The sequence below is a fragment of the Lepus europaeus genome, chromosome 18, assembly GCF_033115175.1.
Source record: "Lepus europaeus isolate LE1 chromosome 18, mLepTim1.pri, whole genome shotgun sequence".
NCBI classification, from domain to species: Eukaryota; Metazoa; Chordata; class Mammalia; order Lagomorpha; family Leporidae; genus Lepus; species Lepus europaeus.
The window spans coordinates 3399367-3417273 of NC_084844.1; the positions used below are offsets into that span (position 1 = coordinate 3399367).

The following is a 17907-nucleotide window of genomic DNA, read 5'->3' on the forward strand; positions in this document are numbered from 1 at the left end:
GACAGGAGAAATGAGGCCCCGCCCGCCCGAGGGTGCTGGGGGCACAGGACAGGAGAAATGAGGCCCCGGCCAAGGGTGCAGGTGCTGCACTGTGAGATGGGGGGCAGGAGTCATCTACTGCAGCCCCATGTGCTGAATCGTGTCTGCGGCTGGGTTAACGTCTGTTATATTTTTTTCTCCAAACTCCAGGCATTTCTACTCGGTGACGCTCCAAACTTCCATAACCAACCACAGACCATTCTGAAATAAAGTCAGTCGGGGCCACCGTTCTGAGGCAGCAGGTTAAGTCACCCTCTGCAATGCTGACAGCCTATACGCACTCTGGTTCAAGTCTCGGCTGTTTCAGTTCCGATCCAGCTCCATGCTAAGCAGCAGAGGATGGCCCAAGCCCTCGGGGCCCTGCACCCATGTAGGAGACCCAGAGGAAGCTCCTGGCTTCGGCCTGCCCAGCCCTGGCTGTTGTGGCCATCTGGGGAGTAAATCAGTGGATGGAAGATTTCTCTACCTTTCCCTCTCTCTAATTCTGCCTTTCAAATAAATAAAATCAATCTTAAAAAAAAAATACAGACACTGTAGCAATAAAATGCCAGGTGGCTACAGAAGGTGGGACCCTTCACACGGCAGAGCCCGGGAGCCGCACCTGTCCTGTGTACACGGCAGAGCCCGGGAGCTGCACCTGTCCTGTGTACACAGCAGAGCCCGGGAGCCGCACCTCTCCTGTCTACACGGCAGCACCCGGGAGCCGCACCTGTCCTGTGTACACAGCAGAGTCCGGGAGCCGTACCTGTCCTGTGTACACAGCAGAGCCCGGGAGCTGCACCTCTCCTGTCTACACGGCAGAGCCCAGGAGACGCACCTGTCCTGTCTACACGGCAGAGCCCGGGAGCCGCACCTGTCCTGTGTACACGGCAGAGTCCGGGAGCCGTACCTGTCCTGTGTACACAGCAGAGCCCGGGAGCTGCACCTCTCCTGTCTACACGGCAGAGCCCAGGAGACGCACCTGTCCTGTCTACACGGCAGAGCCCGGGAGACACACCTGTCCTGTGTACACAGCAGAGCCCGGGAGCCGCACCTGTCCTGTCTACACGGCAGAGCCCAGGAGACGCACCTGTCCTGTGTACACGGCAGAGCCCGGGAGACACACCTGTCCTGTGTACACAGCAGAGCCCGGGAGCCGCACCTGTCCTGTCTATACAGCAGAGCCCGGGAGACGCACCTGTCCTGTGTACACAGCAGAGCCCGGGAGACACACCTGTCCTGTGTACACAGCAGAGCCCGGGAGCCGCACCTGTCCTGTCTACACGGCAGAGCCCAGGAGACGCACCTGTCCTGTGTACACGGCAGAGCCCGGGAGACACACCTGTCCTGTGTACACAGCAGAGCCCGGGAGCCGCACCTGTCCTGTCTATACAGCAGAGCCCGGGAGACGCACCTGTCCTGTGTACACAGCAGAGCCCGGGAGACGCACCTGTCCTGTCTACACGGCAGAGCCCGGGAGCCGTACCTGTCCTGTCTACACGGCAGAGCCCGGGAGCTGCACCTGTCCTGTGTACATGGCAGAGCCCGGGAGCCGTACCTGTCCTGTGTACACAGCAGAGCCCGGGAGCCGCACCTGTCCTGTGTACATGGCAGAGCCCGGGAGCCGCACCTGTCCTGTCTACACGGCAGCGCCCGGGAGCCGCACCTGTCCTGTCTACACGGCAGCGCCCGGGAGACGCACCTGTCCTGTGTACATGGCAGAGCCCAGGAGCCGCACCTCTCCTGTGTACACAGCAGAGCCCAGGAGCCGTACCTGTCCTGTGTACACGGCAGAGCCCGGGAGACGCACCTGTCCTGTCTACACGGCAGCGCCCGGGAGACGCACCTGTCCTGTGTACATGGCAGAGCCTGGGAGCCGCACCTGTCCTGTGTACACGGCAGAGCCCGGGAGACGCACCTGTCCTGTGTACACGGCAGAGCCTGGGAGCTGTACCTGTCCCGTGTACACGGCAGAGCCTGGGAGCCGCACCTGTCCTGTCTACACGGCAGAGCCCGGGAGACACACCTGTCCTGTGTACACGGCAGAGCCCGGGAGCTGCACCTGTCCTGTCTACACGGCAGAGCCCGGGAGACACACCTGTCCTGTGTACACGGCAGCGCCCAGGAGCCGTACCTGTCCTGTGTACACGGCAGCGCCCGGGAGCCGCACCTGTCCTGTCTACACGGCAGAGCCCGGGAGCCGCACCTGTCCTGTCTACACGGCAGAGCCCGGGAGCCGCACCTGTCCTGTCTACACGGCAGCGCCCGGGAGCCGCACCTGTCCTGTCTACACGGCAGAGCCCGGGAGCCGCACCTGTCCTGTCTACACGGCAGAGCCCAGGAGCTGCACCTGTCCTGTGTACACGGCAGAGCCCGGGAGACACACCTGTCCTGTGTACACGGAAGAGCCCGGGAGACACACCTGTCCTGTGTACACGGAAGAGCCCAGGAGCTGCACCTGTCCTGTGTACACGGCAGAGCCCGGGAGCTGCACCTGTCCTGTGTACACGGCAGAGCCCGGGAGCCGCACCTGTCCTGTGTACACGGCAGAGCCCGGGAGCCGCACCTGTCCTGTCTACACGGCAGAGCCCGGGAGCCGCACCTGTCCTGTGTACATGGCAGAGCCCGGGAGCTGCACCTGTCCTGTGTACACGGCAGTGTCCGGGAGCTGCACCTGTCCTGTGTACACGGCAGAGCCCAGGAGCCGCACCTGTCCTGTGTACACGGCAGAGCCCAGGAGCCGCACCTCTCCTGTGTGTGGCTCTCAGCCCAGTGTGCACTCCGTCACTCGGGTAGGTGCTATTCCAACTGGCCCACAGTGACAAGCAGCAGGCCAAGGGCTGGCCAGCTGTCTGCTCTCTGACAAGCTCCAGGCGACACGCACACACTGGCAGGAAGCAGGCCTAGGAAGACAGAGCTACGACCTCACGGCTGAATTTTGAGTTCAGGATATTTTTTCTCCTTTCTTAAAAATAGTGTTTTTCAAAGTTGCTCCAAATGTTCACTTCTTGGGAGAACCTGAAGAAGGCCACAGACCAGCGGACAGAACTTCCTCAAGGTGATGAAAATAGGCTTACAAGGTGCACAGGCACGGGACAGATGCTAACCAGAATCTACGGCTTCAAAGTGGCATTGTGACCCTCAATACCCACAAGTTTCTTGACCTGTTAGTCGTGCAGTAAAAAGAATTATGGAGGCCAGTGCTATGGTGGACTAGGTTGATCCTCCGCCTGCGGTGCCAGCATCCCATATGGGCACCAGTTCTAGTCCCGGTTGCTCCTCTTCCAGTCCAGCTCTCTGCTGTAGCCTGGGAGGGCAGTGGAGGATGGCCCAAGTGCTTGGGCCCTGCACCCCATGGGAGACCAGGAGGAAGCCCTGTCTCCTGGCTTTGGATCAGCGCAGCACCGGCCGTGGTGGCCATTTGGGGGAGTGAACCAACGGAAGGAAGACCTTTCTCTCTGGCTCTCCCTCTCACTGTCTGTAACTCTACCTGTCAAATAAATAAATACAATCTTTAAAAAAAAAGAATTATGAATGTAACCGACACCAGCAGTGACGTGTGGAGCACGTTGTCCCGTGTCAGCAAAATGACGAGACACAAACCAGCAAAGTTGCACGTTGAGAGCCAGGATATCCCACGACGCTCCAGGGGCAAGAAGCCTACATAGCGGATGCTGCCGCCTCGCTCCACGCCAGCATCCCAGCACCGCACTGCGAAGCAGCCACCCCACAGGGAGCTGTCCCGGCAACGCAGCCGGGACGTTAGTGTTTTTGAAATTTATTTGTGAGGAAGAGAGAGAATGAGCAAAAGCTGAGTTCCCACGTCCCACGTGCTGGCTCTCTCCCCAGGCGCCACGGCCGGCGGGGCGGGGCCACACGAGGAACGCAGCCCGGGTCTCCTGCGCGGGCAGCAGGGCCTCGGTTACCAGGGCCGGCACCTGCTGCCTCCCAGGTCTGCGTGAGCGGGAAGCTGAAGCCAGGACTTGAACCCAGTACTCAGATGTGGGATGCAGGTGTCTTAACCTTTAGGCCAGATGCCCAACCCTATAACCTAGTCGTTTATTTGTAAAAATGGGTGCTAGCTCACTGAGCTTTCAGAAAACGAGAGGAAAACACAGCCACGAACGTGGAGTTCCCAGAGCGGAGTTTTGTTTACAAGATGAAAGGGAGGTTGGGAGTGTGAGACCACTGTGAGGTGCAGATGGACACGGGAGGGAGGGAGGAGAGCCGTGGGGGCCACGTGGACACGGGAGGGAGGGAGGAGAGCCGTGGGGGCCACGTGGACACGGGAGGGAGGGAGGAGAGCCGTGGGGGCCACGTGGACACGGGAGGGAGGGAGGAGAGCCGTGGGGGCCACGTGGACACGGGAGGGAGGGAGGAGAGCCGTGAGGGCCACGTGGACACGGGAGGGAGGGAGGAGAGCCGTGGGGGCCACGTGGACACGGGAGGGAGGGAGGAGAGCTGTGGGGGCCCTGTGGACATGGGCAGGTGGGAGGGCCGTGGGGGGTCACGTGGACACAGGAAGGAGGGAAGAGAGCCGTGGGGGCCACGTGGACACGGGAGGAAGGGAGGAGAGCTGTGGGGGCCCCTGGACATGGGCAGGTGGGAGGGCCGTGGGGGGTCACGTGGACACAGGAAGGAGGGAGGAGAGCCGTGGGGGCCACGTGGACACGGGAGGGAGGGAGGAGAGCCGTGGGGACCCCGTGGACATGGGCAGGTGGGAGGGCCGTGGGGGCCCCGTGGACACGGGTTTGTCAAGAGGAAACAATGATGTGCTTTACCGGCTCATGGAGAGTGAATTTAAGTTCTTTCGAGTGGCAGGTACAATACTCGTGAAGGCTGAACACTACCACAGGTTGCGTAGTCCTCTTCCAAAATGCTTGAGACCACAAGTGTTTCAGATTTTGTATTTTGGAATGCTTGTGTATATAAGAGGTCCTTAACAAGTTCACGGAAACTTATACTATGAAAAAATTATGCATGGATTTCAAAATGTTTTTTTGCACCAAAAAAAAAAAAAACCCTTATCTTTTTTTGTTTAAAAAATTTTAAGGGGCAGGTGCTGTGGTGTAGTGGGTTCACTCCCCAAATGGCCACAACAGCCAGAGCTGGCCGATCCAAAGCCAGGAGCTTCTTCCAGGTCTCCCACGTGGGTGCAGGGGCCCAAGGACTTGGGCCATCTTCCACTGCTTTCCCGGGCCACAGCAGAGAGCTGGATCGGAATGGAGCAGCCAGGACCTGACCGGCGCCCACATGGGATGCGGCACTGCAGGCAGCGGCTCCACTGCACACGCCACAGCGCCGCCCCTTGGTGAACTTTCTGAAGTGCTTGCATACACGAGAGGTCTAAACGTGGAGCTGCTGCTTCGACGCTGCAGCACGAAGGTGGCTATGCACCACTTCTGGTGTGCTTGCGTTCCACTGGGGCCTGTCCCTTGAGGTCAGGAGTGGAAATTTCCTCCTGTGGTGCCACGCAGGTACTCAGAGTTCCAGAGTTCAGAGTTTTGGACTAGGATGCTCAGCTTGTAACAACACTGAGCGCCTCCGCCCGGCAGCGTGGCCCTTGCACTGCTATTTACCAGGGGGCTGGGGGCTGCTAACAGCTCTTGGTGCTGATGCGCCAGGCACGGCAAGCGTTTATTACAGATTTGGTGCAAAGTGAGTCCTAGTGTATAGACGCAGGGAGGAAAACTGTCCTGAAATTTCATTTTTTAAATTCAAAAAGTGTCCCTCTGAAAGTAACTACAGGGAACTGTGTCTATACCACCCTGACCCGGGCTCACCTGGTTTGCACAGGGCTGGGGGCGGCAGTGGGGGCGCCGGCTCTTCCAAACGTCACAGCGGGCTCAGCAGCATGGTCCCCCCACCCACTGCCGCTCCCTGGGGGCTTCCCCCACGCAGCGGTGCCGTTGTCCACCAGGGTGGAGGGGGGAGGGCGGCTCTCCCCAGGAGCTTTCAGCCTTGGAGTGGACGCTGGGCATCTCGCCCCAGCCCGACGAAACTGAGGGGCACAAGGGAGAGAAAAAGAGACAGAGATGCCGAGAGTTACTTGTCTCCAACTTCCCGATCATCCATGTTAGAATGGCTGCTGGAGGGGCCGGCGCCGTGGCTCACTTGGTTAATCCTCCTCCTGCGGCACTGGCATCCCAAATGGGTGCTGGGTTCTAGTCCCAGTTGCTCCTCTTCCAGGCCAGCTCTCTGCTGTGGCCCAGGAGGGCAGTGGAGGATGGCCCAAGTGCTTGGGCCCTGCACCCACATGGGAGACCAGAAGGAAGCACCTGGCTCCTGGCTTTGGATCGGCGTAGCTCTGGCCGTAGCAGCCATTTTGGAGGTGAACCAACGGAAGGAAGACCTTTCTCTCTGTCTGTCTCTCTCTGTCTGACTCTGTCTGGCTGCTGGAAACCGAAGCACTGGTTTAATCAGATCTGCTTAGTGTTAGACATTTAATTAAGGCAGACAGATGGAGATGGGGAGAGACAGCTCCATCCCCTGGTTCACTCCCCAGCTGCCTGTAACTGCTTGACGGGCTGGGGAGGTGGGGCGCCGTGCACTCAAGTCGGGAGCCAGAACTCGACCCAGGTTCTCAGCGTGTTCACCAGCAGGAGGCTGCAGGCAGCAGCCAGAGCTGGAAGCGGAATCCAGGCTCTCCGGCATGGAACACACGTGTCCCACACGCCATCTTAACCGCTAGACCCAATGCCTGCCCCCCGCCCCTCCCCGCCCTGCCTCCCCCTCCCTCCCCGCCCGTCCCCCACCTCTCCCTGCAGTGTCCCCTCCCTCCCTGCCCCTCCCCGCACTGCCTCCCCCTCCTTCCCCGCCCGTCCCCCACCTCTCCCTGCAGTGTCCCCTCCCTCCCCACCCCTCCCCACCCTGCCTCCCCCTCCTTCCCCACCCATCCCCCACCTCTCCCTGCAGTGTCCCCTCCCTCCCCACCCCTCCCCGCCCTGCCTCCCCCTCCCTCCCCGCCCATCCCTCACCTCTCCCTGCAGTGTCCCCTCCCTCCCCACCCCTCCCTGCCTCCCCCTCCCTCCCCGCCCATCCCCCACCTCTCCCTGCAGTGTCCCCTCCCTCCCCACCCCTCCCCGCCCTGCCTCCCCCTCCTTCCCCACCCCTCCCTGCAGTGTCCCCTCCCTCCCCACCCCTCCCTACCCTGCCTCCCCCTCCTTCCCCACCCATCCCCCACCTCTCCCTGCAGTGTCCCCTCCCTCCCCACCCCTCCCCGCCCTGCCTCCCCCTCCCTCCCTGCCCATCCCTCACCTCTCCCTGCAGTGTCCCCTCCCTCCCCACCCCTCCCCGCACTGCCTCCCCCTCCTTCCCCGCCCGTCCCCCACCTCTCCCTGCAGTGTCCCCTCCCTCCCCACCCCTCCCCGCACTGCCTCCCCCTCCTTCCCCACCCGTCCCCCACCTCTCCCTGCAGTGTCCCCTCCCTCCCCACCCCTCCCTACCCTGCCTCCCCCTCCTTCCCCACCCATCCCCCACCTCTCCCTGCAGTGTCCCCTCCCTCCCCACCCCTCCCCGCACTGCCTCCCCCTCCTTCCCTGCCTGTCCCCCACCTCTCCCTGCAGTGTCCCCTCCCTCCCCACCCCTCCCCGCCCTGCCTCCCCCTCCCTCCCTGCCCATCCCTCACCTCTCCCTGCAGTGTCCCCTCCCTCCCCACCCCTCCCCGCACTGCCTCCCCCTCCTTCCCTGCCTGTCCCCCACCTCTCCCTGCAGTGTCCCCTCCCTCCCCACCCCTCCCCGCACTGCCTCCCCCTCCCTCCCCGCCCGTCCCCCACCTCTCCCTGCAGTGTCCCCTCCCTCCCCACCCCTCCCTACCCTGCCTCCCCCTCCTTCCCCGCCTGTCCCCCACCTCTCCCTGCAGTGTCCCCTCCCTCCCCGCCCCTCCCCGCACTGCCTCCCCCTCCTTCCCCGCCTGTCCCCCACCTCTCCCTGCAGTGTCCCCTCCCTCTCCGCCCTTCCCTGCATTGCCTCCCCCTCCCTCCCCGCCCGTCCCCCACCTCTCCCTGCAGTGTCCCCTCCCTCCCCGCCCCTCCCTGCACTGCCTCCCCCCGTGCGTCCCCTCAATGCCAGATTGACTCAAATGCTGATCACTTTGTTTCGCCGAAGCCCCTGACAGCTGAGGGCCAGCTACGCGCGCCCCTTGTATCCGCTGTAGGTTTCCTAGATGCAGTCTGAGACAGCATGTGACAGGAACAGAGCACACGAGTGCGCGCGGGGCGGGGGGCTCTGGGGTGAGCAGAGCGAGCCAGCTGGTGGCTTTAAATCCCCTGCCTCTACGCCGATGTTATCATCGCAATACAAGATGAATTCTCTGTCTTACAAGTGGCATGCAATTGCTCCCCTTGATACTCTGTTTTGACAGAATGCAATATTAATGACAAAGGGACACGCGAGCCACGAGCCACGCTGAGCACAGCCTGCAGCCTGCGACTGCCAACGGCAGCTCCATCTGTGACCACTCAGACCGGAGACGGAGCCGTGCAGACTGAAGGGCAAAGCTGCGTCAGGAAACGGACATGGCTGATAACACCACCGATTTCTGAGGACCTACGATGGTTTAGGCGACGCTGAAGACCACTTGGCTATACAAACTCTGGTTCATGGCAGGTGACTGGCAGTCAATTCACCTCGACTGCACTCGCCACCCCGACACCTGCAGTGTTGAACGTCAACATCACAAACTGTTTAGGTCAAAAGTACAAATAAACGTTAAGGCTGTGGTAACTGTAGCTGATCAGTGTTTACGGAGAGTTTTTCAGAAGAAGCAGACATTCTATGGGGTACTTCTGTGTAGAACGCAAAGGATTTTCCTTCTTTTTTTTTTTTTAAGATTTATTTATTTATTTGAGAGGTAGAGTTACAGAGAGAGAGAGAGATGAGAGAGAGAGAGAGAGAGAGAGAGGAGAGGTAGAGAGAGAGAGGTCTTCCATTTGCTGGTTCACTCCCCAGATGGCTGCAACAGCCAGAGCTGAGCTGATCCGAAGCCAGGAGCCAGGGGCTTCCCCCAGGTCTCCCATGCAGGTGCAGGGGCCCAAGGGCTTGGGCCATCTTCCACTGCTTTCCCAGGCCACAGCAGGGAGCTGGATCAGAAGTGGAGCAGCCAGGACTTGAACCGGCGCCCATGTGGGATGCCGGCGCTGCGGGCTGAAGCTTTACCTGCTGTGTGACACACTGCCCCGAAGGCAGAGACTTTAAGCATCACCTTTCAGAATCCCAGAAGTGGGAGAACATTTGTTCACTCAACACCCACGGAAAGACTGTTTCCATTGAAGCTGATCTCAGGCGAGACTCCCATTCCCGTGGACGCCAGGCTGTGCTCCTCGCCGGCCACGACACCCCAGAGTCCGCGTTCTCGGGACACAGGTGGCCTCACAACTCGCTGCACGTGCTTCCGCTGGAGTGCCGTGGATTCCTTGCTAGCGACCTGCGGGAAGCCTTCTAGGTTGGGCTTGACGAGGCGGGACGAGTTCTCATCTAACATCTGGAACTCAGATATTACTGTGTCAGGAATGATTCTCCAGCCGCTACCATTGTTTGGCAAAACATTTCTGTCCTGTAGGCTCTGGAAACACCATCTCCTTTCCGTTTATCAGAACCACGCTGAGCTGGGAATGACAAAGTACCGATGAGGCAACACGCTCTGTCCTCTGTCACCGCAGTCAGCAGGTGCTGGAGGGCCAAATGGACACAGAACAGAAGCCAGAACCCACGGCAGGGAGGAGGGGCTGCGCCCCGGGACGGCCAGAACCCACGGCGGGGTTTAGTGAGGCCTCCAGTAGAATTCGCTAAGGTAGACAGCAACATCCACTCTTCCCACTTCGCCGAATGCCGTGCCTTGTGGGTGCCTGACACTCCCATCCCAGAGGGAGGGGCTCTGTTTGAGGTTACAGGGAGGGCTCCTCTGGAGCTGGCCATGGCGCTGGCTGCACAGGGCGCAGAGCAGGCACTGGAAGCAGCAGCGACATCTTGTTTAGTTGCTATCTCGGTGCGTTGCACAGATCTGAAGCGCACTCGCTCCGTCTCCCTGGCCTCCTGCTGGCCATGCTACATTTCCAGCTGTCTTCATCCTGCAAGCTCCAAGGCCCATGCATTGGGCCTGCCTTGTTTTAGATTTGAAAGGCAGAGCCAGAGAGAGAGAGAGAGAGAGGAACATCTTCCCTCTGCTGGCTCACTCCCCAAAATGGCGACCATAGCCAGGGTTGGGCCAGACTGAAGCCAGGAGCCAGGAACTCCAGCTGGGGTCCAGTGTGGGTGCAGGAGCCCAAGCAGTTGGACCACATCCACTGCCTTCCCAGGGACGTTAGCAGGAAGCCGCACTGGGAGCGGAGTCGCCGGGACCGCAGCCCGCGCTCCTATATGGGATGCCGGTGCCTCAGGCCACGTGGTTTAGCGGCCCCTGGTCATGTACCGACAGCCGTGTCTCGCTGCTTCTGTGACAGGACGTCCGGGTCTTCGCCCTTCTTTCCAGTCTAGTTCTGCTTCTTAAAGCCTCGAACACGGGCGAGCAGAGCCAATTCCCGAACAGCCTCCCCTCCCTCCGAGCACAGCCACTCAGCCGAGCAGCCTCTGCGAGGCTCAGGGCGGAGCTGCTGCGCTGCGGAGGCCAGCGACGCTCCGGAAACACCACCGGGACTCTGCGGGCGGCTACTTCTGGTGTCATTTGTACCCCAAACCAGTTCTTGTGTCACGTGTCCAGGTGGAGGCTTCCTACCTGCAGTTCAGTGAGAGGGAGCTGTGAGCAGCGGCTCGCACCTCTGTCCACACAGGACGGCATCACTCGACAGCACTGTCAGTCCCGAGGGGAGGACAGACCGTGACCGTGACACACACCACCGGCTGGCCCCTCAAGCCTTAGGGTACTCACCTCTAGTGTACAGGCTACCCAGGCTGCTAAGTGTTCCTGGGGTCTAATAAATGCTGTGCTGGCACTGTCCCCACTCTCGGCCACGTCTCTGCCAGCTGTCACCGTGACCGACTACCACCTGCTAGTTTCTTAGAGCGGCGGGACCCAGACCAGCAGGCTCTGCAGGGCTGGCTCCCATCACTTCACGGGAGGCGGTGCCGTGCTCGGCAGTGGGTGCAAGGCACCACCCTTTGTCAGCACAGCCCCACACACCCAGCTCGGGCTCAGCACTACCCAACAACGGGCGTGGGGGTGGGAGGAAGAGAGAGATCAGCCATGTGGACTTCGTTCCCCAAGTGCCTGTGACAGCTGGGGCTGCGCTAGCCCGGAGCCCGGAGCCAGGAGCGGCACCGGGCCACTTCCATCTTTGAGCCATCACCCGCCGCCTGCCAGGTGCACATCCGCTGGGCTCAGGTGCAGGCGTCCCCAGCCGAGCCTCGGGGTGTTTCTCCAGGTTGTCACTGTTGTTCTGCGGGTGGCGTGGGTCTGAAGCGGCCCAGAGAGCCCACTTCACGGAGCTGCACTGTATTTCCTAACTCCTGTTTTCCCCAGGCTCACGGAACACCAATTCTGTTACCACCACCAGAACGGCACATGGGAACGGTCTGTATCACTACTTCACAGTATTTAAACTATTCTGAAATAAAGTGTTAAAAAATAAGAATGGGGAAAACTGTCTTTTTGACATTTACTTCAATAAAACTGGACATATGAAAAATCAAAAATATATAATTGCAAGACCATATTTTATAAGACAGACCAATACTCTGAGGTGGTAATATCTGACAATTAAAACAAAACAAAACAAAACAAAACAAAACAAAACAAAACAAAACCAGCTTCCCCAAATTCTGACAGAAGTGGGGAGTGGGAGATCAGCAAGTCAGTGCAACTGTGGACGGCCCCGGGACGCCAGCTCCAGGCAGCCACCAGGGGGCGCTTGTGTGGAGCTGACACATGGGGTGGCAGGTGCTCTGACAGCCCCCCGAGGAGGCTGCACACACACACTCACACACACGGCCAACATGCTTGCCAAGCGGGGGCTTCCGTGACCCTGCTGGACGTCACAGGCACAGAGGGTGGGGACACCCCTGCAGCTGTGCGCTCGCGCTGACAGACAGAGATCACCGTTCCGAGTGACGGAAGTTAACAAGCAGCCCCGTCCAGCGGTGCAGAGAAACTGCAGGGCCAACCCACAGGTGCCCACCACTGCGGCGGCCCCTGCGGCCAGGGCGTTGTAACTTGTTCCCCCGGGATGACAGCGATCCTGGCACTGCTGGGTGCGCCAGACGCCCTCACCAGGGAAGGGCGCACATTCTTGTCTATGAAAAATCAGCTCAAAGTGGCTTCCGGGGACACACACAGGGCAAGGTCCCCAAGGGCCGGCCAGGTACCGAGGGCTCAGGTGGCCACGACCAACTAAATCCACCTGGGCGCCGGGCCGGAGCGCTTGCTGGGGACTTCTGGGGAATGGGACAGGAGGGAAGAGGGAACGCCACGGCTGGCGTGTGGCAGGGAGGCATCGTTGGCAGCCTGGGGCTTGCTCGCTGTGACAGCAGCACCAGGCGGGGTGGGCGCGGTTCTCTCTCCCCTAAGTACACAGGCTCTCAGTCTTGCTCCTTTCTTGAACTCAGTCCACTCCAGAAGCCCATGCTACAGCCTTGTGGCCAGGCAGGAGCCACGCCGGTCACCTCGGCCAAGGAGGCCACGGTGAGCACAGCGGTCTGGTCCTAGAGGGCAGGGCCGGCTCCTCTGGCGCCCTGCAGTCACAGCCCGGGAACCGCCGGGCCGTGGGTCTTCACCAGAAGTGAGTGCTTGTCCAGAGTGACAGTTCAAAGGCCGTCCGTCAACACCCTGGACTGCAGAAGTCAGCAGGCCGAGCACGCACTGAGGCTCCAGCCGCTGCCCAGAACGTGCAGCCGAGGCGCACGCCCTCCCCTCCTGCCTCATCTGTGAGACGAGGGGGCCCACCCGTGGGCACAGGACCCCAGGGCCTGGCACGGGGCCCCTGGCTGCAGCTCCCGTGGCAGGAGGATGCTCACCCCGTGAGCCGGGACTGCCCACTGCTAGTGTGCGTGCTGACTCTTCCTGTACCCCCCCATAACAGTGATCCAGCTGGAGCCAGGGCCATCACTGGCCTCGCTCACCACACTGTGCCGAGTCCTAGCTGCCGTGTCTCACCACACTGTGCCGTGTCCTACCACACTGTGCCATGTCCTAGCTGCCGTGTCTCACCACACTGTGCCGTGTCCTACCACACTGTGCCGTGTCCTAGCTGCTGTGTCTCACCACACTGTGCTGTGTCCTACCACACTGTGCCGTGTCCTACCACACTGTGCCGTGTCCTAGCTGCTGTGTCTCACCACCCTGTGCCATGTCTCACCACACTGTGCCGTGTCCTACCACACTGTGCCGTGTCCTAGCTGCCGTGTCTCACCACACTGTGCCGTGTCCTACCACACTGTGCCGTGTCCTAGCTGCTGTGTCTCACCACACTGTGCCGTGTCCTACCACACTGTGCCGTGTCCTAGCTGCTGTGTCTCACCACCCTGTGCCATGTCTCACCACACTGTGCCGTGTCCTACCACACTGTGCCGTGTCCTAGCTGCCGTGTCTCACCACACTGTGCCGTGTCCTAGCTGCCGTGTCCTACCACACTGTGCCGTGTCCTAGCTGCCGTGTCTCACCACACTGTGCCGTGTCCTACCACACTGTGCCGTGTCCTAGCTGCCGTGTCTCACCACACTGTGCGTGTCCTAGCTGCCGTGTCTCACCACACTGTGCCGTGTCCTAGCTGCCGTGTCTCACCACACTGTGCGTGGCCTAGCTGCCGTGTCTCACCACACTGTGCGTGTCCTAGCTGCCGTGTCTCACCACACTGTGCCGTGTCCTACCACACTGTGCCGTGTCCTAGCTGCTGTGTCTCACCACACTGTGCCGTGTCCTACCACACTGTGCCGTGTCCTACCACACTGTGCGTGTCCTAGCTGCCGTGTCTCACCACCCTGTGCCGTGTCCTAGCTGCCGTGTCTCACCACACTGTGCGTGTCCTAGCTGCCGTGTCTCACCACACTGTGCCGTGTCTCACCACACTGTGCGTGTCCTAGCTGCCGTGTCTCACCACACTGTGCCATGTCCTACCACACTGTGCGTGTCCTACCACACTGTGCCGTGTCCTAGCTGCTGTGTCTCACCACACTGTGCCGTGTCCTAGCTGCCGTGTCTCACCACACTGTGCGTGTCCTAGCTGCCGTGTCTCACCACACTGTGCCATGTCCTACCACACTGTGCGTGTCCTACCACACTGTGCCGTGTCCTAGCTGCTGTGTCTCACCACACTGTGCCGTGTCCTACCACACTGTGCCGTGTCTCACCACACTGTGCCGTGTCCTACCACACTGTGCCGTGTCCTAGCTGCTGTGTCTCACCACACTGTGCCATGTCCTAGCTGCCGTCTCTCACCACACTGTGCGTGTCCTATCTGCCGTCTCTCACCACACTGTGCGTGTCCTAGCTGCCGTGTCTCACCACCCTGTGCCGTATCCTAGCTGCCGTGTCTCACCACCCTGTGCCGTGTCCTAGCTGCCGTGTCTCACCACACTGTGCCGTGTCCTAGCTGCCGTGTCTCACCACACTGTGCGTGTCCTAGCTGCCATGTCTCACTACACTGTGCCATGTCCTAGCTGCCGTGTCTCACCACAGTGTGCCGTGTCTCACCACCCTGTGCCGTGTCTCACCACCCTGTGCCGTGTCCTAGCTGCCGTGTCTCGCGCCATATTATGCCATGCTATAGCTGCAATGTCCCTTGTTCACGTGTGGTCTGACATGCTGTGCACACTTCTGGCTCATGTGTGGTCTGACACACTGTGTGCACTTTTAGCTCACGTGTGGTCTGACACACTGTGTGCACTTCTAGCTAATGTGTGGTCTGACACACAGTGCACACTCCTAGCTCACGTGTGGTCTGACACAGTGTGCACTTCTAGCTCATGTGTGGTCTGACACAATGTGTGAACTCCTAGCTCACGTGTGGTCTGACACGCTGTACACACTTTTAGCTCACGTGTGGTCTGACACACAGTGCACACTTCTAGCTCACGTGTGGTCTGACACACAGTGCACACTTCTAGCTCACGTGTGGTCTGACACACAGTGCACACTTCTAGCTCATGTGTGGTCTGACACGATGTGTGAACTCCTAGCTCACGTGTGGTCTGACACACTGTACACACTTCTAGCTCACGTGTGGTCTGACACACAGTGCACACTTCTAGCTCACGTGTGGTCTGACACGCTGTGCACTCCTAGCTCACATGTGATCTGACACAGTGTGTGCACTCCTAGGTCACGGGTAGTCTGACATGCTGTACACACTTCTAGCTCACGTGTGGTCTGACACACAGTGCACACTTCTAGCTCACGTGTGGTCTGACACGCTGTGTGCACTTCTAGCTCACGTGTGGTCTCACACACTGTGTGCACTCCTAGCTCACGTGTGGTCTCACACGCTGTGTGAACTCCTAGCTCACGTGTGGTCTCACACGCTGTGTGAACTCCTAGCTCACGTGTGGTCTCACACGCTGTGTGAACTCCTAGCTCACGTGTGGTCTGACATGCTGTGTGCACTCCTAGCTCACGTGTGGTCTGACATGCTGTGTGCACTTCTAGCTCACGTGTGGTCTCACACGCTGTGTGAACTCCTAGCTCACGTGTGGTCTGACATGCTGTGTGCACTCCTAGCTCACGTGTGGTCTCACACGCTGTGTGAACTCCTAGCTCACGTGTGGTCTGACACGCTGTGTGCACTTCTAGCTCATGTGTGGTCTGACACACTGTACACACTTCTAGCTCACGTGTGGTCTGACACACTGTGCACTCTTCTAGCTCACGTGTGGTCTGACACGCTGTGCACTCTTCTAGCTCACGTGTGGTCTGACACGCTGTGTGAACTCCTAGCTCACGTGTGGTCTGACATGCTGTGGGCACTTCTAGGACACGTGTGGTCTGACACACTGTACACACTCCTAGCTCACGTGGTCTGACACAGTGTGCACTTCTAGCTCACGTGTGGTCTCACATACTGTGCACACTTCTAGCTCACATGTGGTCTGCCTCCCTCAGTATGGTGTGGTTTTTTTGCTCCTTGCTGTGTCCCCAGCAACTACAGTGCTACTCCCACAGTGAACGAGTATTTGTACTGTGGTCTCTGCACCCTGGCACTGCCCACCCCTCGGGGACCTGGTCAGCCCCACTCCATTCTCTGCTGTCCCCCCCCCCACCTCTCCCACTCCAGGCTGGTGTCTGCAGACTCCCAGGAGGTGTCCCAACCCTCCGGCCCTGTCAGCCTGGCCTGCCTGTGTGCTGGCTGCCCACACACCCGCTCTCTGCAGATGTCGGCTTTCCCGCATTCACACGTGCTCAGGGCTGCCCTCCTCCATCTCTGCCCTCGACCTCTTCCTCTGCCCACAGGCACTCTCCACAGCTGTGTCCTGGCTCTCTGGCTGCAATCCTGGCCTCCACACCCAACACCTTGTGTCTTCTGCACACCTCCGGGTCGTCATCTCGAACCCCGGGTCCTGACTCCTAACCCGAATGGTCACTCAGGTCACCGCTGCCCCTAGGCTGCCTCCACCCCATCTCTTCTCCATCCTGGCTTTCCACGGCCCTGGTCCTTATGAGACTCTGCTGTTCACCAGCTCTTCACTGGGTCCCCAGAACTCCACAATGGCCCACTGGGCCCAAAAGACTTCTCCCAACTTGCCCTGGTCCCTCTTTCTGGCTGCTTCTCTCTGTAAGGCCTTCCCGCCATCACCAGCTCCAAGTCCCCGAAACTCCTCTGTGCTCACTCAACGTGCACACGTGAGCCAGTCAGCACCGTAAAATCTGACTGCCTTCCACGAGCCTGCAGGTCTGACCCAGGCTGAGAGACGAGAAATGTCTTCCCAGACTGCCTGTGGCTGGCTCCGCCGGGGCTGCCCGGGCTGCACAAGGGAGACAGCGAAGTGGCTGGCCATGGAGAAAGGGCTCTCGCCCCAGTCCTATCTCATGGCATGTCCATAAAATTTAGGGATGGCACAAAGCCGAAAGGACCAAGTAGACGCTCCCTACAACACCAGGGTTCAAGCAGATCTCAGCACACCAGAGGCCTTCGAGAAGCTGCCCAGGGACACGGTGCCACAGTGGGACCACGCAACACAAACATCGCAAGAGCAGCGCTGAGACAGGACGATGGCCGTGAAGAGCAGGAAGACTCCACACTTCAGGCTCAATTTGGGGAAAAAACAAACAAAAACAAAAACAGATGAGGTGGCTCAAAAAGGCTAGAGAGAACTGAGTCTGTTACTGTAAGTGCGGCTGCAGGGCAAGGGGGGCAGTCTCAGCGACTCTGCGGTGACATGGCACTCACAATGAGGGCCCTCAGGGCCACAGCTTTTACCGATGGCAACACTAAGGACTGGAAGCTGTGACCATGAAGAACGGCTACACAGAGCTAGGACCCCTTCCTAGGGGTGGGCGGGTGGGACTGCATTCAGACTGAGGCTCTGTGATACAGGAGGAAAAACGGGTGTCCCCGGCAGGTGCGGGAGGAGATTCTGGGGTGCAGCTGTCTGTGGTTAGATCGCACGCTTCCTGGTCCCGGCATTCCCCAGGAGCTCGGTGCCTGGCGCCTGGAGACCACCCGGCTTGGAAACCCGGGGCTACTGCTCTCCCCCCGAGTCTGTCTGCATCCCTTGGTCAGCGCTGTCTCTTCTGTGACAACTCAGGCTCCCCACAGGCAGCTCTGGGTGCGTGGTCTCATCGTCGTCTCTCCACCAGAGAACTCAACACATAAACATCTGTCTTAGGGTTTTTCTTCTGATGGAAATCAGAGCAGGACCTGCATAATGCCACTCACATTTCACAGAAAGCATTTTATTCCGGTCACCCACACGTCAGAAACACCCGTGGAGTTTTACGCCTGCAGCTCGGGGCCCTCCCTCCTGCTC

The 17907-nt window shown here is 59.9% G+C and overlaps 1 protein-coding gene across 1 annotated transcript in view; it reads right to left on the bottom strand.

Annotated features, from left to right (window-relative positions):
* The window catches only part of TNRC6C (trinucleotide repeat containing adaptor 6C), a 122221-nt gene that overhangs the window by 29415 nt on the left and 74899 nt on the right, over positions 1 to 17907 (bottom strand). The window contains 3 exon segments of the mRNA XM_062175706.1: positions 5802 to 5820; positions 5822 to 5947; positions 5949 to 6019. Of these exon segments, the coding sequence (XP_062031690.1) occupies positions 5802 to 5820; positions 5822 to 5947; positions 5949 to 6019 (216 nt within the window).